We start from the raw sequence: 25,230 nt of genomic DNA, 5'->3' as shown, positions 1-25,230 counted from the left end.
AAAAGTGTAAATTGGTTGTTTTTGCGTTATTTCAAGCAAATTCGTACTTCCTGTTTGAAACGAATTTTTGAAGCTGCGTCACGGTCATGACATAATAGCCTGTATTCCAGCGTGCAGACTGGGCGTCTGTGCCAGAGTGAGTCTTATTACGTCTTACAGTGTGATGCATTAATGCATGAGCAAGGCTTGGGTCAAACCAATCAGTGCGCTCTATAGTGCAACTTCATTAATATTCATTACTATCACCGTGTTTTCAGGACAGAGACGCCACGTTGTGTTGGCAAAACAAGCGTGAAGTGTTGCTTTTATAGTTTGCTGCAGTTAAGTTTCGTTTTCATTTTCTCTCTGTGAGAGCTCAGACTCACGTGTGGATTAACAGAGTACGCGACGCTCGACAACAATAACTTACGTGTCTAAGGAGGATTATTGTTTACCTGAGAGCTGTTCTCATCTGCAAACGCTGAGATTTGGATTCGTTTGTAGTATTCTCTTCATAAAGACGCGGCTGTAGTTGCTGGTGATTGTCCTGTCTCTACAGATTTGGTAAGTGAGCGACCAGTGCTCTTTGTTTATTCAGTTTGTTCGTATCTAACAAACTATTGCACAGAGTGTAAACACGTTAGCACCACAACCAAACTTTAACCTCGTGTTGGGTTTTTACCGCATTTAGTGACCGGAATAACACGCGCGGCTTTCTGACACTACCTGTCGTGTGCATCTAAGTTTCTGGGAAATGCAGAGTTTTTTTTTCTCTCATTCGCCGTGCGGTATCAAACATTGCATGAAAAATACACGCTTAGAGCAGCTCCTCGAATCAAATACCTCGTGTGTTGCGAGGGGCATGAATGAATTCCCTGAATGAAAGAGCCAAACTGCAGTTAAAGTCCACCATTTAATAATTTGGCTAATAATTCACTGCGGTCAAGCCAGCCGCGGTTCGGAAAAACGCAGTCAAGCCAGCCGCGCTTTATATGTCGGTGCGCGCGTATTATTATCATTACGGTAATGTCAGCAGCCACACAGAGAGCGCTCCACAGAGCACCCATTTCGCCCAGAACAGAGAGATGACAACGAAATAAGTTTATCCCCCTTTCCTCCCACGTATGCTTTATTAAACAGTTTATTAGCTTTTTTTTGACTGTTGTTATTTAAGAAAGTGGTTTCTGGGCTTACCTTTAATTTCCTCAAGTTTATCTTTTTGCTTCAAATGATTTTATAGCAGATCAAACGGACAGAATAAATATACGATTTCTAAATACACAGAATGCGTTTCTACTTCTCCTAGCCAACTACAGTACATTGCAAATAAGGTTAAATGCAATTTTATACAACGTGGCTAACCTCAGAAAGTGAAAACAATCATAAAGTAGTCCAACAAAACATTGTTTGAATTACAAATTTATGTTTATTTCATTTAAAGGGGATTTAAAAGGTTATGCTTCTTTCAGTATATGGGATTTGGGGCATTATTACACTTTAGATGACTGTAAAGACCTTATTATATGTTATAAGTAGAATAGAACAACAATAAGATCTGATGCAGGAAGTCAAATACTAAGCATACATCATATGAAGCCTGTTTTACTGCAGCATTTTGGAGAAATGTACCATTAACACACTTTAAAGTGCTATAAAGAAATAAGTAGAAAAAAAACAAAGTTTGGTTCTGATACAGGATGTACATGCATACCTCATGTGAAAGACCTCACTTAAGTTAACAGAAGAAAACTATGGACAGGACATCCAATATTATATGCATACCTCATAATAACTTACTGCAGCATTTTGGAGAAATGGGCTATTAATGAGCTATAAAGTCTTTAAAGTGTTATAAATACATTGTTTGGAATAAGTTAAATAAAAGAGTGATCAGGTCTGATACTAGATGTCCCATGCTATATGCATATATACAACATATGAATCCTTTTTACTGCAGCAATTTGGAAAAAAAAATTGCTCATGTAAAAGATGTAGAAAAAAAACAATAGTCAGGTCTTATACAGGACATCCCATACTAAACCTCATATAAAGACTTGTTACTGCAGCGTTTTGGAGAAATTGGGCATTAACATTACTCAAAGTGTTATGAAGACCCAATTTCCAATAAGTAGACAAAAAACAATGATCAGTTCCTGTACAGAACATCACATACAATATGCATACTACATATAAACACTTCTTACTCCAGCAATCTGGAGAAGTGGGACATTAACATAATATAAAGTGTTATAAAGAACATTTTGATTAAGTAGAAAGAAACAATGATAGTTCTTATTCAGGACATCCCATACTATATGTGTACTTCACATGAAATCTTTTTTACTGCAGCGTTTTGGAGAAACTGGGTATTAACCTATTATAAAGTGATATAAAAACCCCATTTCTAATAAGTAGAAAAAAACAATGGACAGTTCTTATACAGGACATACCTTACTATATATGTACTTCACGTGAAGCGTTTTTACTGCAGCATTTTAAAGAAACGAGGTATTAACATAATATAAAATACTATAAAGACCACATTTTAAATAGGTAGAAAAAATCTATGGTCAGTTCTTATACAGGACATCCCATACTATATGTGTACTTCACATGAAACCTTTTTACTGCAGTGTTTTGGAGAAATTGTATATAATATATTTCAAAGTGTTCTAAAGACCCCAATTCAAATAAGTAGAAAAAAACAATGGTCAGTTCCTATACAGGACATCCATACTATATCTGTACTTCACATAAAACTTTTTTACTGCAGCAATTTGGAGAAATGGGGTATTAAAATAATATAAAGTGCTATAAAGACCTCATTTCAAATAGGTAGAAAAAAACAATGGTCAGTTCTAGTACAGGACATCCCATTCTATGTGTGTACATTACATGAAACCTTCTTACTGCACTGTTTTGGAGAAATGAGGTATTAACACAACAAAGTGATATAAAAACCCCACTTCAAATAAGTAGAAAAAAACAATGGTCGGTTCTTATACAGGACATCCCATACTATATATGTACTTCACATGAAACCTTTTTACTGCAGCATTTTAGAGAAACGGGGTGTTAACATAGAAAAAAAGTACTATAAAGTCCCCCTTTCAAATAAGTAAAGAAAAACAATGGTCAGATCTTATACACGACACCCTTCTCTCTGTGTGTACTTTACATGAAAGCTTTTTACTGCAGCATTTTAAAGACACGGGGGAATTAACATAGTATAAAGTAATATAAGGACCCCGTTTTAAATAAGTAGAAATAAACAATGGTCAGTTCTTATACAGGACATCCCATACTATATGTGTACTTGACATGAAACTTTCTTACTGCACTGTTTTGGAGAAATGGGGTATTAACATAATATAAAGTACTATAAAGACCCCATTTCAAATAAGTAGAAAAAGACAATGGTTAGTTCTTATACAGGACATCCCATACTATATATGTACTTCACATGAAACCTATTTACTGCAGCGTTTTGGAGAAAGGGGGTATTAACATAATATAAAGTGCTATAAAGACCGCATTTCAAATAAGTAGAAAAAAACAATAGTCAGTTCTTATACAGGACATACCATACTATATGTGTACTTCACATGAAACCTTTTAACTGCAGCATTTTGGAGAAAGGGGGTATTAACATAATATAAAGTGCTATAAAGACCGCATTTCAAATAAGCAGAAAAAGACAATAGTCAGTTCTTATACAGGACATCCCATACTATATCTGTACTTCACATGAAACCTATTTACTGCAGCATTTTGGAGAAAGGGGGTATTAACATAATATAAAGTGCTATAAAGACCGCATTTCAAATAAGTAGAAAAAAACAATGGTCAGTTCTTATACATGACATACCATACTATATATGTACTTCACATGAAATCTTTTTACTGCAGCATTTTGGAGAAACGGGGTATTAAGCCAATATAAAGTGCTATAAAGACCCTATTTCAAATAAGTAGAAAAAGACAATGGTCAGTTCTTATACAGGACATCCCATACTATATCTGTACTTCACATGAAACCTATTTACTGCAGCGTTTTGGAGAAAGGGGGTATTAACATAATAAAAAGTGCTATAAAGACCGCATTTCAAATAAGTAGAAAAAAACAATGGTGAGTTCTTATACAGGACATACCATACTATATCTGTACTTCACATGAAACCTTTTTACTGCAGCGTTTTGGAGAAAGGGGGTATTAACATAATATAAAGTGCCTTAAAGACCCCATTTCAAAAAAGTAGAAAAAAACAATGGTCAGTTCTTATACAGGACGTCCCATACTATATGTGTACTTCACATGAAACCTTTTTAATGCAGCATTTTGGAGAAAGGGGGTATTAACATAATATAAAGTGCTTTAAAGACCCCATTTCAATTAAGTAGAAAAAGACAATGGTCAGTTCTTATACATGACATACCATACTATATATGTACTTCACATGAAATCTTTTTACTGCAGCATTTTGGAGAAACGGGGTATTAAGCCAATATAAAGTGCTATAAAGACCCTATTTCAAATAAGTAGAAAAAGACAATGGTCAGTTCTTATACAGGACATCCCATACTATATCTGTACTTCACATGAAACCTATTTACTGCAGCGTTTTGGAGAAAGGGGGTATTAACATAATATAAAGTGCTATAAAGACCGCATTTCAAATAAGTAGAAAAAAACAATGGTCAGTTCTTATACAGGACATACCATACTATATGTGTACTTCACATGAAAACTTTTTACTGCAGCGTTTTGGAGAAAGGGGGTATTAACATAATATAAAGTGCTTTAAAGACCCCATTTCAAATAAGTAGAAAAAAACAATAGTCAGTTCTTATACAGGACATACCATACTATATGTGTACTTCACATGAAACCTTTTTACTGCAGCATTTTGGAGAAAGGGGGTATTAACATAATATAAAGTGCTATAAAGACCCCAATTCAAATAAGTAGAAAAAGACAATGGTCAGTTCTTATACAGGACATCCCATACTATATCTGTACTTCACATGAAACCTATTTACTGCAGCGTTTTGGAGAAAGGGGGTATTAACATAATATAAAGTGCTATAAAGACCGCATTTCAAATAAGTAGAAAAAAACAATGGTCAGTTCTTATACAGGACATACCATACTATATCTGTACTTCACATGAAACCTTTTTACTGCAGCGTTTTGGAGAAAGGGGGTATTAACATAATATAAAGTGCCTTAAAGACCCCATTTCAAATAAGTAGAAAAAAACAATGGTCAGTTCTTATACAGGACGTCCCATACTATATGTGTACTTCACATGAAACCTTTTTACTGCAGCATTTTGGAGAAAGGGGGTATTAACATAATATAAAGTGCTTTAAAGACCCCATTTCAATTAAGTAGAAAAAGACAATGGTCAGTTCTTATACATGACATACCATACTATATATGTACTTCACATGAAATCTTTTTACTGCAGCATTTTGGAGAAACGGGGTATTAAGCCAATATAAAGTGCTATAAAGACCCTATTTCAAATAAGTAGAAAAAGACAATGGTCAGTTCTTATACAGGACATCCCATACTATATCTGTACTTCACATGAAACCTATTTACTGCAGCGTTTTGGAGAAAGGGGGTATTAACATAATATAAAGTGCTATAAAGACCGCATTTCAAATAAGTAGAAAAAAACAATGGTGAGTTCTTATACAGGACATACCATACTATATCTGTACTTCACATGAAACCTTTTTACTGCAGCGTTTTGGAGAAAGGGGGTATTAACATAATATAAAGTGCCTTAAAGACCCCATTTCAAATAAGTAGAAAAAAACAATGGTCAGTTCTTATACAGGACGTCCCATACTATATGTGTACTTCACATGAAACCTTTTTACTGCAGCATTTTGGAGAAAGGGGGTATTAACATAATATAAAGTGCTTTAAAGACCCCATTTCAATTAAGTAGAAAAAGACAATGGTCAGTTCTTATACATGACATACCATACTATATATGTACTTCACATGAAATCTTTTTACTGCAGCATTTTGGAGAAACGGGGTATTAAGCCAATATAAAGTGCTATAAAGACCCTATTTCAAATAAGTAGAAAAAGACAATGGTCAGTTCTTATACAGGACATCCCATACTATATCTGTACTTCACATGAAACCTATTTACTGCAGCGTTTTGGAGAAAGGGGGTATTAACATAATATAAAGTGCTATAAAGACCGCATTTCAAATAAGTAGAAAAAAACAATGGTCAGTTCTTATACAGGACATACCATACTATATGTGTACTTCACATGAAACCTTTTTACTGCAGCGTTTTGGAGAAAGGGGGTATTAACATAATATAAAGTGCTTTAAAGACCCCATTTCAAATAAGTAAAAAAAAACAATAGTCAGTTCTTATACAGGACATACCATACTATATGTGTACTTCACATGAAACCTTTTTATAGCAGCATTTTGGAGAAAGGGGGTATTAACATAATATAAAGTGCTATAAAGACCCCAATTCAAATAAGTAGAAAAAGACAATGGTCAGTTCTTATACAGGACATCCCATACTATATCTGTACTTCACATGAAACCTATTTACTGCAGCATTTTGGAGAAAGGGGGTATTAACATAATATAAAGTGCTATAAAGACCGCATTTCAAATAAGTAGAAAAAAAACAATGGTCAGTTCTTATACATGACATACCATACTATATATGTACTTCACATGAAATCTTTTTACTGCAGCATTTTGGAGAAACGGGGTATTAAGCCAATATAAAGTGCTATAAAGACCCTATTTCAAATAAGTAGAAAAAGACAATGGTCAGTTCTTATACAGGACATCCCATACTATATCTGTACTTCACATGAAACCTATTTACTGCAGCGTTTTGGAGAAAGGGGGTATTAACATAATATAAAGTGCTATAAAGACCGCATTTCAAATAAGTAGAAAAAAACAATGGTCAGTTCTTATACAGGACATACCATACTATATCTGTACTTCACATGAAACCTTTTTACTGCAGCGTTTTGGAGAAAGGGGGTATTAACATAATATAAAGTGCCTTAAAGACCCCATTTCAAATAAGTAGAAAAAAACAATGGTCAGTTCTTATACAGGACGTCCCATACTATATGTGTACTTCACATGAAACCTTTTTACTGCAGCATTTTGGAGAAAGGGGGTATTAACATAATATAAAGTGCTTTAAAGACCCCATTTCAATTAAGTAGAAAAAGACAATGGTCAGTTCTTATACATGACATACCATACTATATATGTACTTCACATGAAATCTTTTTACTGCAGCATTTTGGAGAAACGGGGTATTAAGCCAATATAAAGTGCTATAAAGACCCTATTTCAAATAAGTAGAAAAAGACAATGGTCAGTTCTTATACAGGACATCCCATACTATATCTGTACTTCACATGAAACCTATTTACTGCAGCGTTTTGAAGAAAGGGGGTATTAACATAATATAAAGTGCTATAAAGACCGCATTTCAAATAGGTAGAAAAAAACAATGGTCAGTTCTTATACAGGACATACCATACTATATGTGTACTTCACATGAAACCTTTTTACTGCAGGATTTTGGAGAAAGGGGGTATTAACATAAAATAAAGTGCTTTAAAGACCCCATTTCAAATAAGTAGAAAAAGACAATGGTCAGTTCTTATACATGACATACCATACTATATATGTACTTCACATGAAACCTTTTTACTGCAGCATTTTGGAGAAACGAGGTATTAAGCCAATATAAAGTGCTATAAAGACCCTATTTCAAATAAGTAGAAAAAAACAATGGTCAGTTCTTATACAGGACGTACCATACTATATGTGTACTTCACATGAAACCTTTTTACTGCAGCGTTTTGGAGTATTAAGTTACTAATGTAATTCAAAACGTTATAAAGACCCCATTTCAAATAAGTAAAAAAAACCAATGGTCAGTTCTTAAACAGGACATCCCATACTATGTGCACTTCACATGAAACCTTTTTACTGCAGCGTTTTGGAGAAACAGGGTATTAATATATTATAAAGTGCTATAAGGAGCCCATTTCTAATAAGTAGAAAAAAACAATGGTCAGTTCTTATACAGGACATCCTATACTATATGTGCACTTCACATGAAATCTTTTTTACTGCAGCGTTTTAGAGAAACTGGGTATTAACCTGTTATAAAGTGACATAAAAACCCCATTTCTAATAAGTAGAAAAAAACAATGGACAGTTCTTATACAGGACATCCCATACTATATGTACACTTCACATGAAATATTTTTTTACTGCAGCGTTTTGGAGAAACGGGGTATTAACATATTATAAAGTGATATAAAATCCCCATTTCTAATAAGTAGAAAAAAACAATGGACAGTTCTTATACAGGACATCCCACACTATATGTGTACTTCACATGAAACCTTTTTACTGCAGCGTTTTGAAGTATTAAGTTACTAATGTAATTCAAAACGTTATAAAGACCCCATTTCAAATAAGTAAAAAAAAACAATGGTCAGTTCTTATACAGGACATCACATACTATATGTGCACTTCACATGAAACCTTTTTACTGCAGAGTTTCGGAGAAACAGGGTATTAACATATTATAAAGTGCTATAAAGAGCCCATTTCCAATAAGTAGAAAAAAACAATGGTCAGTTCTTAAACACGACGTCCCAAACTATATGTGCACTTTACATGAAACCTTTTTACTGCATCGTTTTGGAGAAACAGGGTATTAACATATTGTAAAGTGCTATAAAGAGTCCAATTCTAATAAGTAGAAAAAAAACAATGGTCAGTTCTCATAAGGACATCCAATACTATATGTGCACTTCACATGAAACCTTTTTACTGCAGCGTTTTGAAAAAACAGGGTTTTAACATATTAGACAGTGCTATAAAGAGCCCATTTCCAATAAGTAGAAAAAACAATGGTCAGTTCTTTTACAGGACATCCCATACTATATGTGTACTTCACATGAAACCTTTTTACTAAAGCGTTTTGGAGAAACAGGGTATTAACATATTATAAAGTACTATAAAGACCGCATTTCAAATAAGTAGAAAAAAACAATGGCCAGTTCTTATACAGTACATCCCATACTATAAATTTACTTCACATGAAACCTTTTTACTGCAGCATTTTAAAGAAATGGGGTATTAACATAATATAATTTAACTTAATATAACAATTTAGTCTCCACTTTCCTTGCTAATATGCAACTCCCTCTCTGACTCCTACACTAACTATAAAAAAATACTAATGTTTTGCTTCTCACACTCTTTACACACCTGAAACTTGCCTACAGCACTTATTCATTGTTGCTCTAACAGTTGTGTAAATTGCTTCCTTGTCCTCATTTGTAAGTCGCTTTGGATAAAAGCGTCCGCTAAATGACTAAATGTAAATGTATAAAGTACTAAAAAGACCGCATTTTAAATAAGTAGAAGAAAACAATGGTCAAATCTTATACAGGACATCCTAATCAATGTGTGTACTTCACATAAAAGCTTTTTACTGCAGCATTTTAAAGAAACGGGGTATTAACATAATATAAAGTACTATAAAAACCCCATTTTAAATAAGTAGAAAAAAACAATGATCTGTTCTTATACAGGACATTTCATACTATACGTGTACTTCACATTAAACCTTCTTACTGCACTGTTTTGGAGAAACTGGTATTAAAATAGAAAAAAGTACTAATAAGACCCCATTTCAATTAAGTGGAAAAAATCAATGGTCAGTTCTTACATAGGACATCCCATACTATATGTGTACTTCACAAGAAACCTTTTTACTGCAGCATTTTAAAGAAATGGGGTATTAACATATTATGAAGTGATATAAAAACCTCATTAAAAAATAAGTAGAAGAAACAATGGTCAGTTCTTATACAGGACATCCCATAATATATGTGTACTTCACATGAAACCTTTTTACTGCAGCATTTAAAGAAATGGGGTATTAACATACTATAAAGTGACATAAAAACCTAATTTCAAATAAGTAGAAAAAACAATGGTCATTTCTTATACAGGACATCCTAAACTATATATGTACTTCACATGAAACCTTTTTACTTCAGCATTTTAAAGAAACGGGGCATTAACATTATATAAAGTACTATAAAGACTTCATTTTAAATAAGTAGAAAAAACAATGGTCAGTTTTTATACAGGACATCCCATACTATTTATGTACTTCACATGAAACCTTTTTACTGCAGCAATTTAAAGAAACTGGCTATTAACATAATATAAAGTATTATAAACACCCCATTTCAAATAAGTAGAAAAAAACAATGGTCAGTTCTTATATAGGACATCCTAAACTATCTGTGTACTTTACATGAAAACTTTTTACTGCAGCATTTTAAAGAAACGGGGGTATTAACCTATTATAAAGTGCTCTAAAAACCTCTATTCAATTAAGTAGAAAAAACAATGGTCAATTCTTATACAGGACATCCTATACTATATGTGTACTTCACACTAAACCTCCTAACTGCACTGCTTTGGGGAAATGGGGTATAGATCTAATATAAAGTGCTATAAAGACCGCATTTCAAGTAGAAAAAAAAATTGTCAGTTCTCATACAGGACATCCCATACTATGTGTGTACTTCACATACAATCTTTTTACTGCAGCATTTTAAGAAAACTGGGTATTAACATAATATAAAGTACTATAAAGACCGCATTTTAAATAAGTAGAAAAAAATAATGGTTGATTCTTATATAGGACATCCAATACTATATATGTAACTATATATGTACTTCACATGAAACCTTTTTACTGCAGCGTTTTGGAGAAATGGGGTATTAACCCATTATAAAGTGCTATAAAGACCACAGTTTAAATAAGTAGAAGACAACAATAGTCAGTTCTTATACAGGATATTCCATACTATATGGGTACTTCACATAAAGCCTTTTTACTTCAGTGTTTTGGAGAAACAGGGTATTAACATATTACAAAGTGCTATAAAGACCCCATTTCAAATAAGTAGAAAAAACAATGGTCAGTTCAAATATAGGACATCCCATACTATGTGTATACTTCACATGAAACCTTTTTATTGCAGCATTTTGAAGAAATGGGGTATTAACCTATTATAAAGTGCTACAAAGACCGCATGTCAAATAAGTAGAAAAAAACATTGGTCAGTTCTTATATAGGACATCCCATACTATATGCGTACTTCACATGGAACATTCTTACTGCAGCATTTTCGAGAAATGGGATATTAACATATTACAAAGTGCTATAAAGACCCAATTTCTAATAAGTAGAAGAAAACAATTGCCAGTTTTTATACAGGGCGTCCTATACTTTACACATACTTCATGTGAAGACTTCTCACCAAATAATTTTGGAGAAATTATTAAAGACCCCATTTTTTAGAAGTAGAATACAAAAATAGTCAGTTTTTGTAGAGGACATCTCATAATATTTGCATACATCATATGAAGCCTTCTTACTACTACATTTTAGAGAAATGGGGCACTAACATAATATGAAGTACTATAAAGACCTCATTACTAATAAGTAGAAAAAACAATAGTCAGTTGTCATACAGGATGTCTTATACTTTATGCATACTTCATGTGAAAACTTATTACTGCACCATTTTCGAGAAATTGGGTATTAAACTTATAAATTGCTTTAAAGACCCCTTTTCTAAAAAGTAGAAAAAAATAACAATGCTCAGCTCTTCCTATTGCTGAATACTCGTAGAGGACATCCCATACTGTATGCATACCTAATATGAAACCTTCTTACTGCCACTTTTTGGAGAATTGGGCCATTAACATAATATAAAGTGCTTTATGTTTTTGTACAGGACGTCCCTCACTGTATGCATAATTTACATGAAACCATCCTACTGCGGCATTTTGGTGAAATAGGTATCAACTTAAAGTACTATAAAGACCTAATTTCTAATAAGTAGAAAAAAACAACGGTCACTTCTTGTATAGGACATCCCATACTACATGTATTTATCAGATGAAGACTTGTTACTGCAGTGTTTTGGAGAATTTGGGCATAAACATTATATAAAGTGCTTTAAATACCCAATGTCTAATAAGTAGAAACAATGGGCAGTTCACGTTCATGACATTCCATAATATATGCATACTTTACATGAAACCTTGTCACTGCAGCATTTTGGAGAAATGGAGGAATAATAACATTCAAAGTGTCATAAAGACCCAATGTCTAATAAGTAGAAGAAAACAATGGTCTGTTCTTAAAAAGGACGTCCCATATGAAGACTTCTTACGGCAGCGTTTTAGAGAAAAGGGACATAATTACCTTTTAGATGGCTATCAAGATCCCATTTCTAATAAGTAAAAAAAAAAAAAAAAAACGGTCAGTTCTTCAATGGACAATTCAGTGGTCAGTTAGGTTGATGGCATCATCCCAACTGTCTCAAGCTATTATTGTACCATTACAACAAAATGATATTATTGGGGATGATGAGTGGTGCTGCTCCATATGTAGGGTACAAAGACAAAGACAAAACAAATATGTTTGGTTAATTTCATAGAGATAGTTTACCCAAAAGTGAAAATGAACGCACTATGCACTGGCAATTAAATGGTTACAAACATTTATTAGTTCCTTCTTTTGGTTGAACACAAAAGATATTTAGAATGAACTTGAAAACTGGTAACCATTGACTTCCATTTTAGAAAAAAAAAAAACAATTACTATGGAGGTCAATAAATATAGTTCCTCAGCAGGAAGGGAACTGCAATTTTGTTTATCCCTGACACATTTGGAGTTGTGGAAAACTGTGATGTGCTGTCTGTCCTTGACACATTCGTCCTGTATCAAAACTGACCATTATTTTATTCTACTCATTCGAAATGGACACTTTATAGTCATCTGAAGACTAATAACGCCCCATTAATCCAGATCACTGCAGTAACAAGTCTTTCTATGAGGTATGCATATAGTATGTGATTTCCTGTAAAAGAAATGACTGTTCTTTTTTCTACTTATTAGAAATGAGGTGTTTGTAGCAATCTAAAAGGTAACAATGTCCCAATTCTCCAAAACGATGCAGTAACAAGTCTTCGTCTGAGATATGCATATAGCATTGCATGTCCTGTACGACTGATCAATGTTTTCTTCTGCTTAGTAGAAATTGGGTCATTATAGAACTTGCTGCAGTAAGAAGTCTTCATATGTACAAGAACTGATGATTTTATGTACTTATTAGAAATTGGGTGTTTATATCCATCTGAAAAGTAATAATGTCCCAATTCTCCAAAAAACTGAAGTAACAAGTGTTCATGTGAAGTACGCTTATAATATAGGATGTCCTGCATAAGAGCTGACCATTGTTTTTTTTCTACTTACAAGAAATTGGGTCTTTGAAACACTTTAAATTATGTTAAACCTCATTTCTCAAAAACCCTGCTGTAATAAGGTTTTTATGTGAAGTACACATTTAGTATGGGAAGTCCTGTACAATAACTAATCATTGTTTTTTTATACTTTTTAGAAATGGGGTCTTTATAACATTTTGAATTATAATAATACCCAATTGTTCAGTAAAAAGGTTCCATGTGAAGTACAGATATAGTATGGGATGTCATGTATAAGAACTGGCATTGTTTTTTTTTTCAACTTATTTGAATTGGGGTCTTTATAATACTTTATAATATGTTAATACCTAATTTTTCCAAAACACTGGAGTAAAAAGGTTTCAGGTCAAGTACACACATAGTATGGGATGTCCTGAATAAGAACTGACCATTGTTTTTTTTCTAAATATTTGAAATGCGGTCTTTATAGCACTTTATAATATTTTAATACCCAATTTCTCCAAAACGCTGCAGTAAAAAGGTTTCATGTCAAGTGCAGAAAGTATAGGATGTCCTGTATAAGAACTGACCATTGTTTTTTCTACTTATTTGAAATGGGGTTTTTATATTACTTTATATTATTATGTTAATACCCCATTTCTCCAAAACAGTGCAGTAAAAAGGTTTCATGTGAAGTACACACATAGTATGGGATGTCCTGTATAAGAACTGACTATTGTTTTTTTCTACTTATTTGAAATGCGGTCTTTATAGCACTTTATATCAGGTTATTACCCCGCTTCTCCAAAAACAGTGCAGTAAATAGGCTTTTTGTGAAGTGCACATATAGTATGGGATGTCCTGTATAAGAACTAACCATTATTTTTTTCTACTTATTTGAAATGTGGTCTTTATAGCACTTTATATTAGGTTAATACCCCGTTTCTTTAAAATGCTGCAGTAAAAAGGTTTCATGTGAAGTACAGATATAGTATGGGATGTCCTGAATAAGAATTGACCAATGTTTTCTTTTTTACTTATTTAAAATTGGGTTTTTATATCACCTTATATTATGCAAATATCCCATTTCTTCTAAACAGTGCAGTGAGAAGTTTTTATGTCAAAGACGCATATAGTATGGCATGTCCTGTTTTGGAACTGACCAATGTTTTTTTCTACTTATTTGAAATGCGGTTCTTATAGCACTTTATAATATGTTAATACCCAATTTTTTTAAATGCTGCAGTAAAAAGGTTTCATGTTAAGTACACAAAGTATAGGATGTCCTGTAAAAGAACTGACCATTGTTTTTTCTACTTATTTGAAATGAGGTTTTTATATCACTTTATAGTATGGTAATACCCCATTACTCCAAAACAGTGCCGTAAGAAGGTTTAATGTGAAGTACACGTATAGTATGGGATGTCCTGTATAAGAACTGACCATTGTTTTTTTCTACTTATTTGAAATGGGGTCCTTATAGCACTTTATATTATGTTAATTCCCCATTTCTCCAAAGTGCTGCAGTAAATAGGTTTTATGTGAAGTACAGGTATAGTATGGGATGTCCTGTATAAGACCTGACCATTGTTTTTTTCTACTTATTTAAAATAAAGTCTTTATAGTACTTTATAATATGTTAATACCTCGTTTCTTTAAAATGCTGCAGTAAAACTGTTTCATGTGAAGTACACATATAGTATGGTATGTCCTGTATAAGAACTGACCATTGTTTTTTTCTACTTATTTGAAATGCGGTCTTTATAGCACTTTATATTATGTTAATAACCCCTTTCTCCAAAACGCTGCAGTAAATAGGTTTCATGTGAAGTACAGATATAGTATGGTCTGTCATGTATAAGAACTGACCATTGTCTTTTTCTACTTATTTGAAATGGGGTCTTTAAAGCACTTTATATCATGTTAATACCCCCTTTCTCCAAAATGCTGCAGTAAAAAGGTTTCATGTGAAGTACACATATAGTATGGTATGTCCTGTATAAGAACTGACCATTGTTTTTTTCTACTTATTTGAAATGCGGTCTTTATAGCACTTTATATTATGTTAATACCCCCTTTCTCCAAAACGCTGCAGTAAATAGGTTTAATGTGAAGTATAGATATAGTATGGGATGTCCTGTATAAGAACTGACCATTGTCTTTTTCTACTTATTTGAAATGGGGTCTTTATAGCACTTTATATTATGTTAATACCCCCTTTCTCCAAAATGCGGCAGTAAAAAGGTTTCATGTGAAGTACACATATAGTATGGTATGTCCTGTATAAGAACTGACTATTGTTTTTTTCTACTTTTTTGAAATGCGGTCTTTATAGCACTTTATATTAGGTTATTACCCCAATTCTCCAAAACAGTGCAGTAAAAAGTTTTTATGTGAAGTACACAAAAAGTATGGGATGTCCTGAATAAGAACTGACCATTGTTTTTTTCTACTTATTGGAAATGGGGTCTTTATAGTACTTTATATTATGTTAATACCCCATTTCTCCAAAACAGTGCAGTAAGAAAGTTTCATGTCAAGTACATAGTATGGGATGTCCTATGTAAGAACTGACCATTGTTTTTTTCTACTTATTGGAAATGGGCTCTTTATAGCACTTTATCATTCGTTAATACCCTGTTTCCCAAAAACGCTGCAGTAAAAATGTTTCATGTGAAGTGCACATATAGTATGAAATGTCCTGTATAAGAACTGACCATTGTTTTTTTCTACTTATTTAAAATAAACTCTTTATAGTACTTTATATTATGTTAATACCCCGTTTCTTTAAAATGCTGCAGTAAAAAGCTTTTATGTAAAGTACACACATAGATTAAGATGTCCTGTATAAGATCTGACCATGTTTTTTTCTACTTATTTGAAAGGGGGTATTTATAGCACTTTTTCTATGTAATACCCTGTTTCTCCAAAATGCTGCAGTAAAAAGGTTTCATGTGAAGTACACATATAGTATGGGATGTCCTGTATAACAACTGACAATTGTTTTTTCTACTTATTTGAAATGGGGTTTTTATATCCCTTTATATTATGATGTTAATACCCCGCTTCCCCAAAACAGTGCAGTAAGAAGTTTTCATGTGAGGTACACATATACTATGGGATGTCCTGTATAACAACTGACAAATGTTTTTTCCTTCTTAATTAAAATGCGGTCTTTATAGTACTTTATATTACGTTAATATCCCGTTTCTTTAAAATGCTGCAGCAAAAAGATTTCATGTGAAGTACACACATAGATTAGCATGTCCTGTATAAGATCTGACCATTGTTTTTTTCTACTTATTTGAAATGGGGTTTTTATACAACTTTATGTTATGTTAATACCTCATTTCTCCAAAACAGTGCAGTAAGAATGTTTCATATGATGTACACACAAAATATGGAATGTCTTGTACAAAAACTGACCATTGTTTTTTTCTACTTATTTGAAATGCAGTAAATAGGTTTCATGTGAAGTACAGATATAGTATGGGATGTCATGTATATTAACTGACCATTGTTTTTTTTCTACTTATTTAAATTGGGGTCTTTATAACACTTTGAAATATAATATTATACAATTTCTCCAAAACACTGCAGTAATAAGGTTTCATGTGAAGTCCACACATAGTATGGGATGTCCTGTGTAAGAACTGACCATTGTTTTTTTCTACTTATTTAAAATGCGGTCTTTATATTATTTTATATTATGTTAATACCCCGTCTCTTTAAAATGCTGCAGTAAAAAGGTTTCTCGTGAAGTACATATATAGTATGGGATGTCCTGTATAAGAACTGACCATTGTTTTTTTCTACTTATTTAAAATGCGGTCTTTATAGTATTTTATATTTTGTTAATACCCCGTCTCTTTAAAATGCTGCAGTAAAAAGGTTTCATGTGAAGTACATATATAGTATGGGATGTCCTGTATAAGAACTGACCATTGTTTTTTTCTACTTATTTGAAATGGGGTCTTTATAGCACTTTATTTTATGTTAATACCCCATTTCTCTAAAATGCTGCAGTAAATAGGTTTCATGTGAAGTAGAGATATAGTATGGGATGTCGTGTATAATAACTGACAATTGTTTTTTTCTACTTATTTAAATTGGGGTCTTTATCACCCTTTGAAATATAATATTATACAATTTCTTCAAAACACTGCAGTAATAAGGTTTCATGTGAAGTCAACACATAGTATGGGATGTCCTGTGTAAGAACTGAGCATTGTTTTTTTCTACTTATTTAAATTGCGGTCTTTATAGTATTTTATATTATGTTAATACCCCGTCTCTTTAAAATGCTGCAGTAAAAAGGTTTCATGTGAAGTACATATATAGTATGGGATGTCCTGTGTAAGAACTGACCATTGTTTTTTTCTACTTATTTAAAATGCGGTCTTTATAGTATTTTATATTATGTTAATACCCTGTCTCTTTAAAATGCTGCAGTAAAAAGGTTTCATGTGAAGTACATATATAGTATGGGATGTCCTGTATAAGAACTGACCATTGTTTTTCTACTTATTTAAATTGGGGTCTTTATAACACTTTGAAATATAATAATATACAATTTCTCCAAAACACTGCAGTAAGAAGGTTTCATGTGAAGTTCACACATAGTATGGGATGTGCTGTATAAGAACTGACCATTGTTATTTTTCTACTTATTTAAAATGCGGTCATTATAGTATTTTATATTATGTTAATACCCCGTCTCTTTAAAATGCTGCAGTAAAAAGGTTTTATGTGAAGTACACATAGAGTATGGGATGTCCTATATAAGAACTGACCATTGTTTTTTTCCACTTATTAGAAATAGGGTCCTTATAACACTTTAAATCATATTAATATACAATTTCTCTAAAACAGTGCAGTAAGAAGATTTAATGTGAAGTACACATATAGTATGGGATGTCCTGTATAAGAACTGACCATTGTTTTTTTTCTACTTATTTAAAATAAACTCTTTATAGTACTCTATATTATGTTAATACCCCGTTTCTTTAAAATGCTGCAGTAAAAAGCTTTTATGTGAAGTACACACATAGATTAGGATGTCCTGTATAAGATCTGACCATTGTTTTTTTCTTCTTATTTGAATTGGGTTTTTTATAGCACTTTAAAATATGTTAATACCCTGTTCCTCCAAAACACTGTAGTTAAAAGTTTTCTTGTGTAGTACAGATATAGTATGGTATGTCCTGTATAAGAACTGACCATTGTTTTTTCCTACTTATTTGAAATGTAGTCTTTATAGCACTTTTTATTAGGTTATTAGCCCGTTTCTCCAAAACAGTGCAGTAAAAAGATTTCATATGAAGTACACATATAGCATAGGATGTTCTGTACAGGAACTGATCATTGTTTTTGTCTACTTATTGGAAATTGGGTCTTTATAACACTGAGTAATGTTAATACCCAATTTCTCCAAAACACTGTAGTAACAAGTCTTTATTTGAAGTTTAGAAAGTGATGTCCTGTATCAGACCTGACTATTGTTTTTTTCTACATATTTTAAATGAGCAATTTTTTTTCCAAATTGCTGAAGTAAAAAGTATTCAGATGTAGTATATATGCATATAGCATGGGACATCCAGTATCAAACCAGATCAGTCTTTTATTTAACTTATGTCAAACAATGTATTTATAGCACTTTAAAGACTTTATAGCTCAATAATAGCACATTTCTCCAAAATGCTGCAGTAAGTTATTATGAGGTATGCATATAATATTGGATGTCCTGTCCATTGTTTTCTTCTGCTCACCTAAATGAGGTCTTTTACATGAGGTATGCATGTACATCCTGTATCAGAACCAAACTTTGTTTTTTTCTACTTATTTCTTTATAGCACTTTAAAGTGTGTTAATGGTACATTTCTCCAAAATGCTGCAGTAAAACAGGCTTCATATGATGTATGCTTAGTATTTGACTTCCTGCATCAGATCTTATTGTTGTTCTATTCTACTTATAACAAATAATAAGGTCTTTACAGTCATCTAAAGTGTAATAATGCCCCATATCCCATATACTGAAATAAGCATAACCTTTTAAATCCCCTTTAAATGAAATAAACATAAATTTGTAATTCAAACAATGTTTTGTTGGACTACTTTATGATTGTTTTCACTTTCTGAGGTTATCCACGTTGTATAAAATTGCATTTAACCTTATTTGCAATGTACTGTAGTTGGCTAGGAGAAGTAGAAACGCATTCTGTGTATTTAGAAATCGTATATTTATTCTGTCCATTTGATCTGCTATAAAATCATTTGAAGCAAAAAGATAAACTTGATGAAATTAAAGGTAAGCCCAGAAACCAATTTCTTAAAATAACAACAGTCAAAAAAAGCTAATAAATTGTTTAATAAAGCATACGTGGGAGGAAAGGGGGATAAACTTATATTTCGTTGTTATCTCTCTGTTCTGGGCGAAATGGGTGCTCTGTGGAGCGCTCTCTGTGTGGCTGCTGACATTACCGTAATGATAATAATACGCGCGCACCGAAATATAAAGCGCGGCTGGCTTGACTGTGTTTTTCCGAACCGCGGCTGGCTTGACCGCAGTAATAATTCGACTACAGATGTCCATGTAGGTTAAACATCATCACATTCTCCTGTATGTATGTATGTGTGTGTGTGTGTGTGTGTATTTTGACTCTGAAACTCGCGCGTGCCCAAATAGACACTCCCACACATCCCACTTTTCTTCCTCCGACACTCCCCCCTAAACAGAGCTGGACACGCCCACTTTTCGGACTTTTTCCAAAGAAGAGGTGTGAAAACACCCTGCTGAAACGAGTTCAGTTCGGGCTCTTATTTTTCCACTATAGGCGCTTATAGTAGTGGACAAGGATCATCATAGCCACTCTTATTGGTCCTTGGCTGCAACCACTGTGTGTTGTGACCCATTTCTCCTATAACCACCAAGTTTTGCGTAACTAGTTCCACATTAGACCATCTGTTGGTTTGGAACAGACAGGATACAATTAGTTGCCCCTTGTGCATCCATGAGCCTTATTGAGCACTCAGCACCCCTGTTACCAGATTGTGGTTTGTTCCTCTTCAGACCACTGTTGGTAAATCCTCAACAATGCTGACCAGGTGCAACGCAGAAGCCTTGCTGTTTTGAGATACACTGGCCCACTCACCTTATATAACATTATGGCCCATGTTAAAGATGCTAAGATCTTTGTTACCTCAACATATTTGACCATTCACAGGTAGGGGTTTGTTTGGGGTTTGTCCTAGTTAATCTGGCCCAGTGGCAAAAATTCTTATCCCACATTCCTAAAAATTATTATTAATAATAATAATAATTATAATAATAATAGTAATAATAAAAGGTCAGTAATCATTTATTGCAACTGCACCGTAAACTAAAGTAGCACTGCAGATGTACATTGTGCTGTTTCATAAATTATGTAATATAGCCTATAACGTTAATTCATGCCTGTTCCAGAGAATACTATTGATCCATAATTTGTAAGTTTGTTTGCACGCACCCGAAAAGCTATCCATTAGAATTATAGCCTTTTTTACATTGAAAACTGTATTGTTTTTATATTTTAAGTAAACCCACAAGTTTTTTTTTTTTTTTTTTTTTTGCATAAACCATCAGGAACAAACATACAACACAATATAAAGATGAAACATAAAAACTAAACAGCAATGGTAAAAGTAAACAAATCTAAATAAAAAATAACAAACACACACACACACACACACACACACACACACACACACACACACACACACACACACACATATTACATATTACATATATATATATTAAATACATTCTACATTCATTGATTTTAAGAATTAACAGGGGAATACAAAAAGTGTTATAATAATTTTCACAAATCTCAGATTTTTTTGCTTTTCTACGATTTCACAGTAGAAATAAAGAAGTTAAACTCGATACAAAAAATTGTTAATATGGGAGATGACTTGGCAAATTTCTGTTTGTGTATGTAAAATTTAGCTAATAAAATACAGATTAACAATATATTCAAGGCTTTTATTGGATTTGTTCTCATATTAAAATATATGTACAATTTATTGTAAAATAATAACTAAGTTGTGTTATTTAAAAAATATATTTGACTAAATCCTTGCAGAAATCGTTTACAACGTTGCATTAAAAAATGACAAAGGTTCTCTTTATCTGCATTGCAGAAACCACAGATATCCTCCATTTCAATGTACTTTAATAATAAATAATTTACTGGGTAAAATGTAGCCTAGGTAGTATTTTAAAAAGAAATTCCTTAATTTTATTATTAATAGTGTATTTGAAGGGAGTTAACCAGGCTTTTTCCCAATTCATATATTAACCATAAAATGAAAATTTGCCTCTAGTTTTGTTTTGCTTCTGAAAAATATTATGAATGTGTAGTACATTTTTATCAATCAACTTAACGCCTTCTAAATGTAATTTTGGATTAACAACAGATAGAGAATTATAGCAAATCTGATTTAGACAAGTTGAACAATTTTTATAATCCGACATTTCCAAAACATTTTCGAGTAGTAGGCCTATGACGACACGACACATAATTAATGCACAAGTGTTATAGCTAAAATTAGCCAACAGTTATTGTGCAAGTAATGAGAACAATATGTTTTACTTACTGTACTTACACTTTAAATATATTACCAATAAAACACAGCAGCACGTTTTAATGACAACGTGCCTGTCGTAAACCAATGGCAATTTGTCGAGCTGAGATGATTCGGCTGCTTAGCAACAGAGCAAATGAAGCGTAGAGGAGGAGGACCGTCACCGCATCTCTGCTGAACCCGATATCCTCTCTCTCAGTCCAGATTACATGGTAGGTTTTCTCTTCACGTTAGGTTAGCTGTTTATTCTCTATATAACACACTGTGTTTTATTTACATTTCCTGATATTCGAGTATGCTTCATAATGCGAGTGTGTAACGGCCTATCTGTTTATCAAGCCTGTTTGCTTGTGACGTAGTTATCATAAGATGTGCGTTTTCTCTAAACTCAGTAATATAATCCGTAGCCATTATAGTCCATTTTAGCATTCATAATTTCTGTTTAACTGGTAATATGCGATGTAACAATAGGCTATATATAACGTAATGTTTACATAGGCGTTTTACAGTAGCCTGCAGAGATACATTTATCTTGTGTTTATTGTCGGTGTAGTGAACGTCAGAGATGGGTTCGACTTCAAAAATGACACACACGGTTTTTCTGAGTGTCATCTTCAGCCTGATAGCCGTGGTTTCTGGCCGCAGTCCACGCACTGTGGATCAGGTGTCGGAAGCGGACATCCAGCGCCTGCTTCACGGTGTAATGGAGCAGCTGGGCATCGCGCGGCCCCGGGTCGAATATCCCGCGCACCAGGCCACCAACATAGTTGGTCCTCTCAGCATCCAAGGTATACGTTTCTCTCTGTATATAACCTATTTGCAGATGAATTACATTTTAAATGATTATACATATAGGATGTAAGAACTTGTAAATAAGTTTAAAGGTTTGTTCTTATATAATGCTCTTCATTATGCGGCTGCTTTAATGTCATTTTGAACTTTGTCCAATAGGTGGTGCTCATGAGGGGCTCCAGCATCTCGGGCCGTATGGGAACATCCCTAACATTGTAGCAGAGTTAACAGGGGACAGTGTTCCCAAAGATTTCAGCGAGGACCACGGTTATCCTGACCCTCCCAACCCTTGCCCCCTTGGAAAGACTGGTATGCAGGTTCAAATGCACAAATATAGTGGAACATCAATTCATTCTGTCAGTAACCTAAAACCTGAATCAAATTTTCTGAGGAAAGAAAAAAATTCCAATTGAATTAAACCAAAGATTCAAACGGTATGTGAACAGCCTGTGCATATCTTTTAGTTTCTAAAATGTGTACATGTTTTTCTAGCTGCAGATGGGTGTTTAGAAAATTCTCCAGACACTGCAGAGTTCAGTCGAGAGTTCCAGAAACATCAGCACCTTTTTGACCCAGAGCATGACTATCCTGCACTGGCCAAGTGGGTGAGTTCACTTTGAAACTGGCTGGAGGAAACTTCAAACTTGTAATTTTAATAAAACTATTTGTTTTGTGAATTATGCAGTAAAGTTAGAACTAGATTTAAAGTCTCTCAGTTTTTTATCTCAGACTTTTCATGTACTATTTATTAGGATAAAGCTGTAATTAAAAGATATCAAGTACTTTTCCACATCCAATCTATTCTACATGTGTAAGATTGATGTCTCAATTTCTGAAAAAAAATCTAAATAATAAATACAAAACATTAATAACATTTAAAAAGTTCAACTTACTTTTTTGTCAGGTTGTTAAATACTTAATCTTATTTTTTGGTGTTGTAAGGAGGACAAATTGAATAATTGAATGCAATTTAAACTGGTTTAATTCTGCTTGATTTATTTTTGTCTTTAGCTCTAAAAAAGGGTTATAGGTTTACTGCATTCGTATAGCACTGACTTTATAAATTCATTCATTCATTTTCTTGTCGGCTTAGTCCCTTTATTAATCCGGGGTCGCCACAGCGGAATGAACCGCCAACTTATCCAGCAAGTTTTTACGCAGCGGATGCCCTTCCAGCCGCAACCCATCTCCGGGAAACATCCACACGTACATTCACACACACACTCATACACTACGGACAATTTAGCCTACCCAATTCACCTGTACCGCATGTCCAGAGCACCTGGAGGAAACCCACACAAAGGCAGGGAGAACATGCAAACTCCACACAGAAACGCCAACTGAGCCGAGGTTCGAACCAGCGACCCAGCAACCTTCTTGCTGTGAGGCGACAGCACTACCTACTGCGCCACTGTATTTGTATTTTTACTTATATTAATTTTAAAAGTTGGCACGCCTACCTATTCGAATTGCTACCAAATCAGTTGCATCTCTTCAGAGGGGTCAGTTCCATTTATATGTTCCAGTTGTTTTTTGATCTCTTTATTGACATCGCAGTTTTAGGATGAATAGATTTTCAATGGAGGGGAAGAAATTTCAGAAATGTGATTTAAACATTTTGATTGCTGTTGCAGCAATAAATTAATTTCCTGTGTTTGAAAAGAAGTGAGTATGAGTAAATGATGATCATTTTCAATGTTTCACCTATACAACAGCAAACCCGATCTCATCAGAAACATAACTATTTATGAAGGGGTGACTTTATAAGAGTTTGTTCAATTTGATTTGTACAATAAAAAAGCACACAAGATCATTCACTCTATTAACCATAAATTAATCATATGAATATGCACAAATATTATATAAACTCATCCAAATTTGCCAAAACGGTCTTCCACAAGAGTCTGTAGTAATGGTTAATATTGTACAGATATGTAAATACAGATCTGTGTACAGACTGCAATAATATCCATTGTTCTGCTTTCAGAATAAAGGACTGTTGTATGAAAAACTGAAGGGTGGGCCAAAGAGAAGAAAAAGGGTATGCTATAAATATGAATGTAACTAAAACATTTCGGATTGCTGCTTTCTCAGTACACATCTTGTGTTCTCAGTAAAATTGTCACTCTGTCACTGACTGCGTTTCAGAGTGTTCCAAATCCATATCTGATGGGACAGAGGCTGGATAACGTGGTGGCCAAGAAATCAGTGCCACATTTCCCAGAGGAGGATGAGGTTGAAACCGCTACAAGCAATATCAAGACCTGAACATCATGTTGATCATAAAATCTGTATAATCAACATAACTTATCAGTTTCACAGTAAAGTAAGCACCAAATGATGTGTGATATTCAACTGAATCATATTATTAATAGAGCAACAAATGATGATTGTATAACATTAATGAATATTCTCTTGGCGCAACTTTTGTTGTAACACTATATAATCAAATAAAATGATGTATATCTTCATGTGCAGATAATTTGAAA

General features: G+C 33.3%; 1 protein-coding gene across 3 annotated transcripts; it reads left to right on the top strand.

Annotated features, from left to right (window-relative positions):
* Nucleotides 1-113: 113 nt before the first annotated feature.
* On the top strand, nt 114-25,230 carry scg5 (secretogranin V). 3 transcript variants are annotated; one of them, XM_068215048.2, is made up of 6 exons: nt 114-543; nt 22,503-22,737; nt 22,901-23,050; nt 23,234-23,346; nt 24,729-24,782; nt 24,890-25,230. In XM_068215048.2, the coding sequence occupies exons 2-6, from the start codon at nt 22,515-22,517 to the stop codon at nt 25,007-25,009; spliced, it is 660 nt and encodes a 219-aa protein (XP_068071149.1). In that variant the 5' UTR covers nt 114-543; nt 22,503-22,514; the 3' UTR covers nt 25,010-25,230. The 3 variants fall into 3 exon arrangements, with proteins under 3 accessions (XP_068071149.1, XP_073788327.1, NP_957020.1); XM_073932226.1 differs by lacking the exon at nt 114-543 and adding an exon at nt 22,073-22,256; NM_200726.2 differs by lacking the exon at nt 114-543 and adding an exon at nt 22,079-22,161.

Source organism: Danio rerio, chromosome 20 (genome assembly GCF_049306965.1).
Source record: "Danio rerio strain Tuebingen ecotype United States chromosome 20, GRCz12tu, whole genome shotgun sequence".
Lineage (NCBI taxonomy): Eukaryota > Metazoa > Chordata > Actinopteri > Cypriniformes > Danionidae > Danio > Danio rerio.
Note: the sequence above shows the minus strand (reverse complement) of the source record. Positions and strands in the feature narration are given on the sequence as shown.

Bases quoted from the DNA above. Each gene is read 5' to 3' on its own strand.
- scg5 (XM_068215048.2), top strand. From the start codon at position 22,515: ATGGGTTCGACTTCAAAAATGACACACACGGTTTTTCTGAGTGTCATC. The intron at 22,738-22,900 runs GTATACGTTTCT...TTTGTCCAATAG, and splicing joins TGGTCCTCTCAGCATCCAAG to GTGGTGCTCATGAGGGGCTC. The intron at 24,783-24,889 runs GTATGCTATAAA...ACTGCGTTTCAG, and splicing joins GGCCAAAGAGAAGAAAAAGG to AGTGTTCCAAATCCATATCT.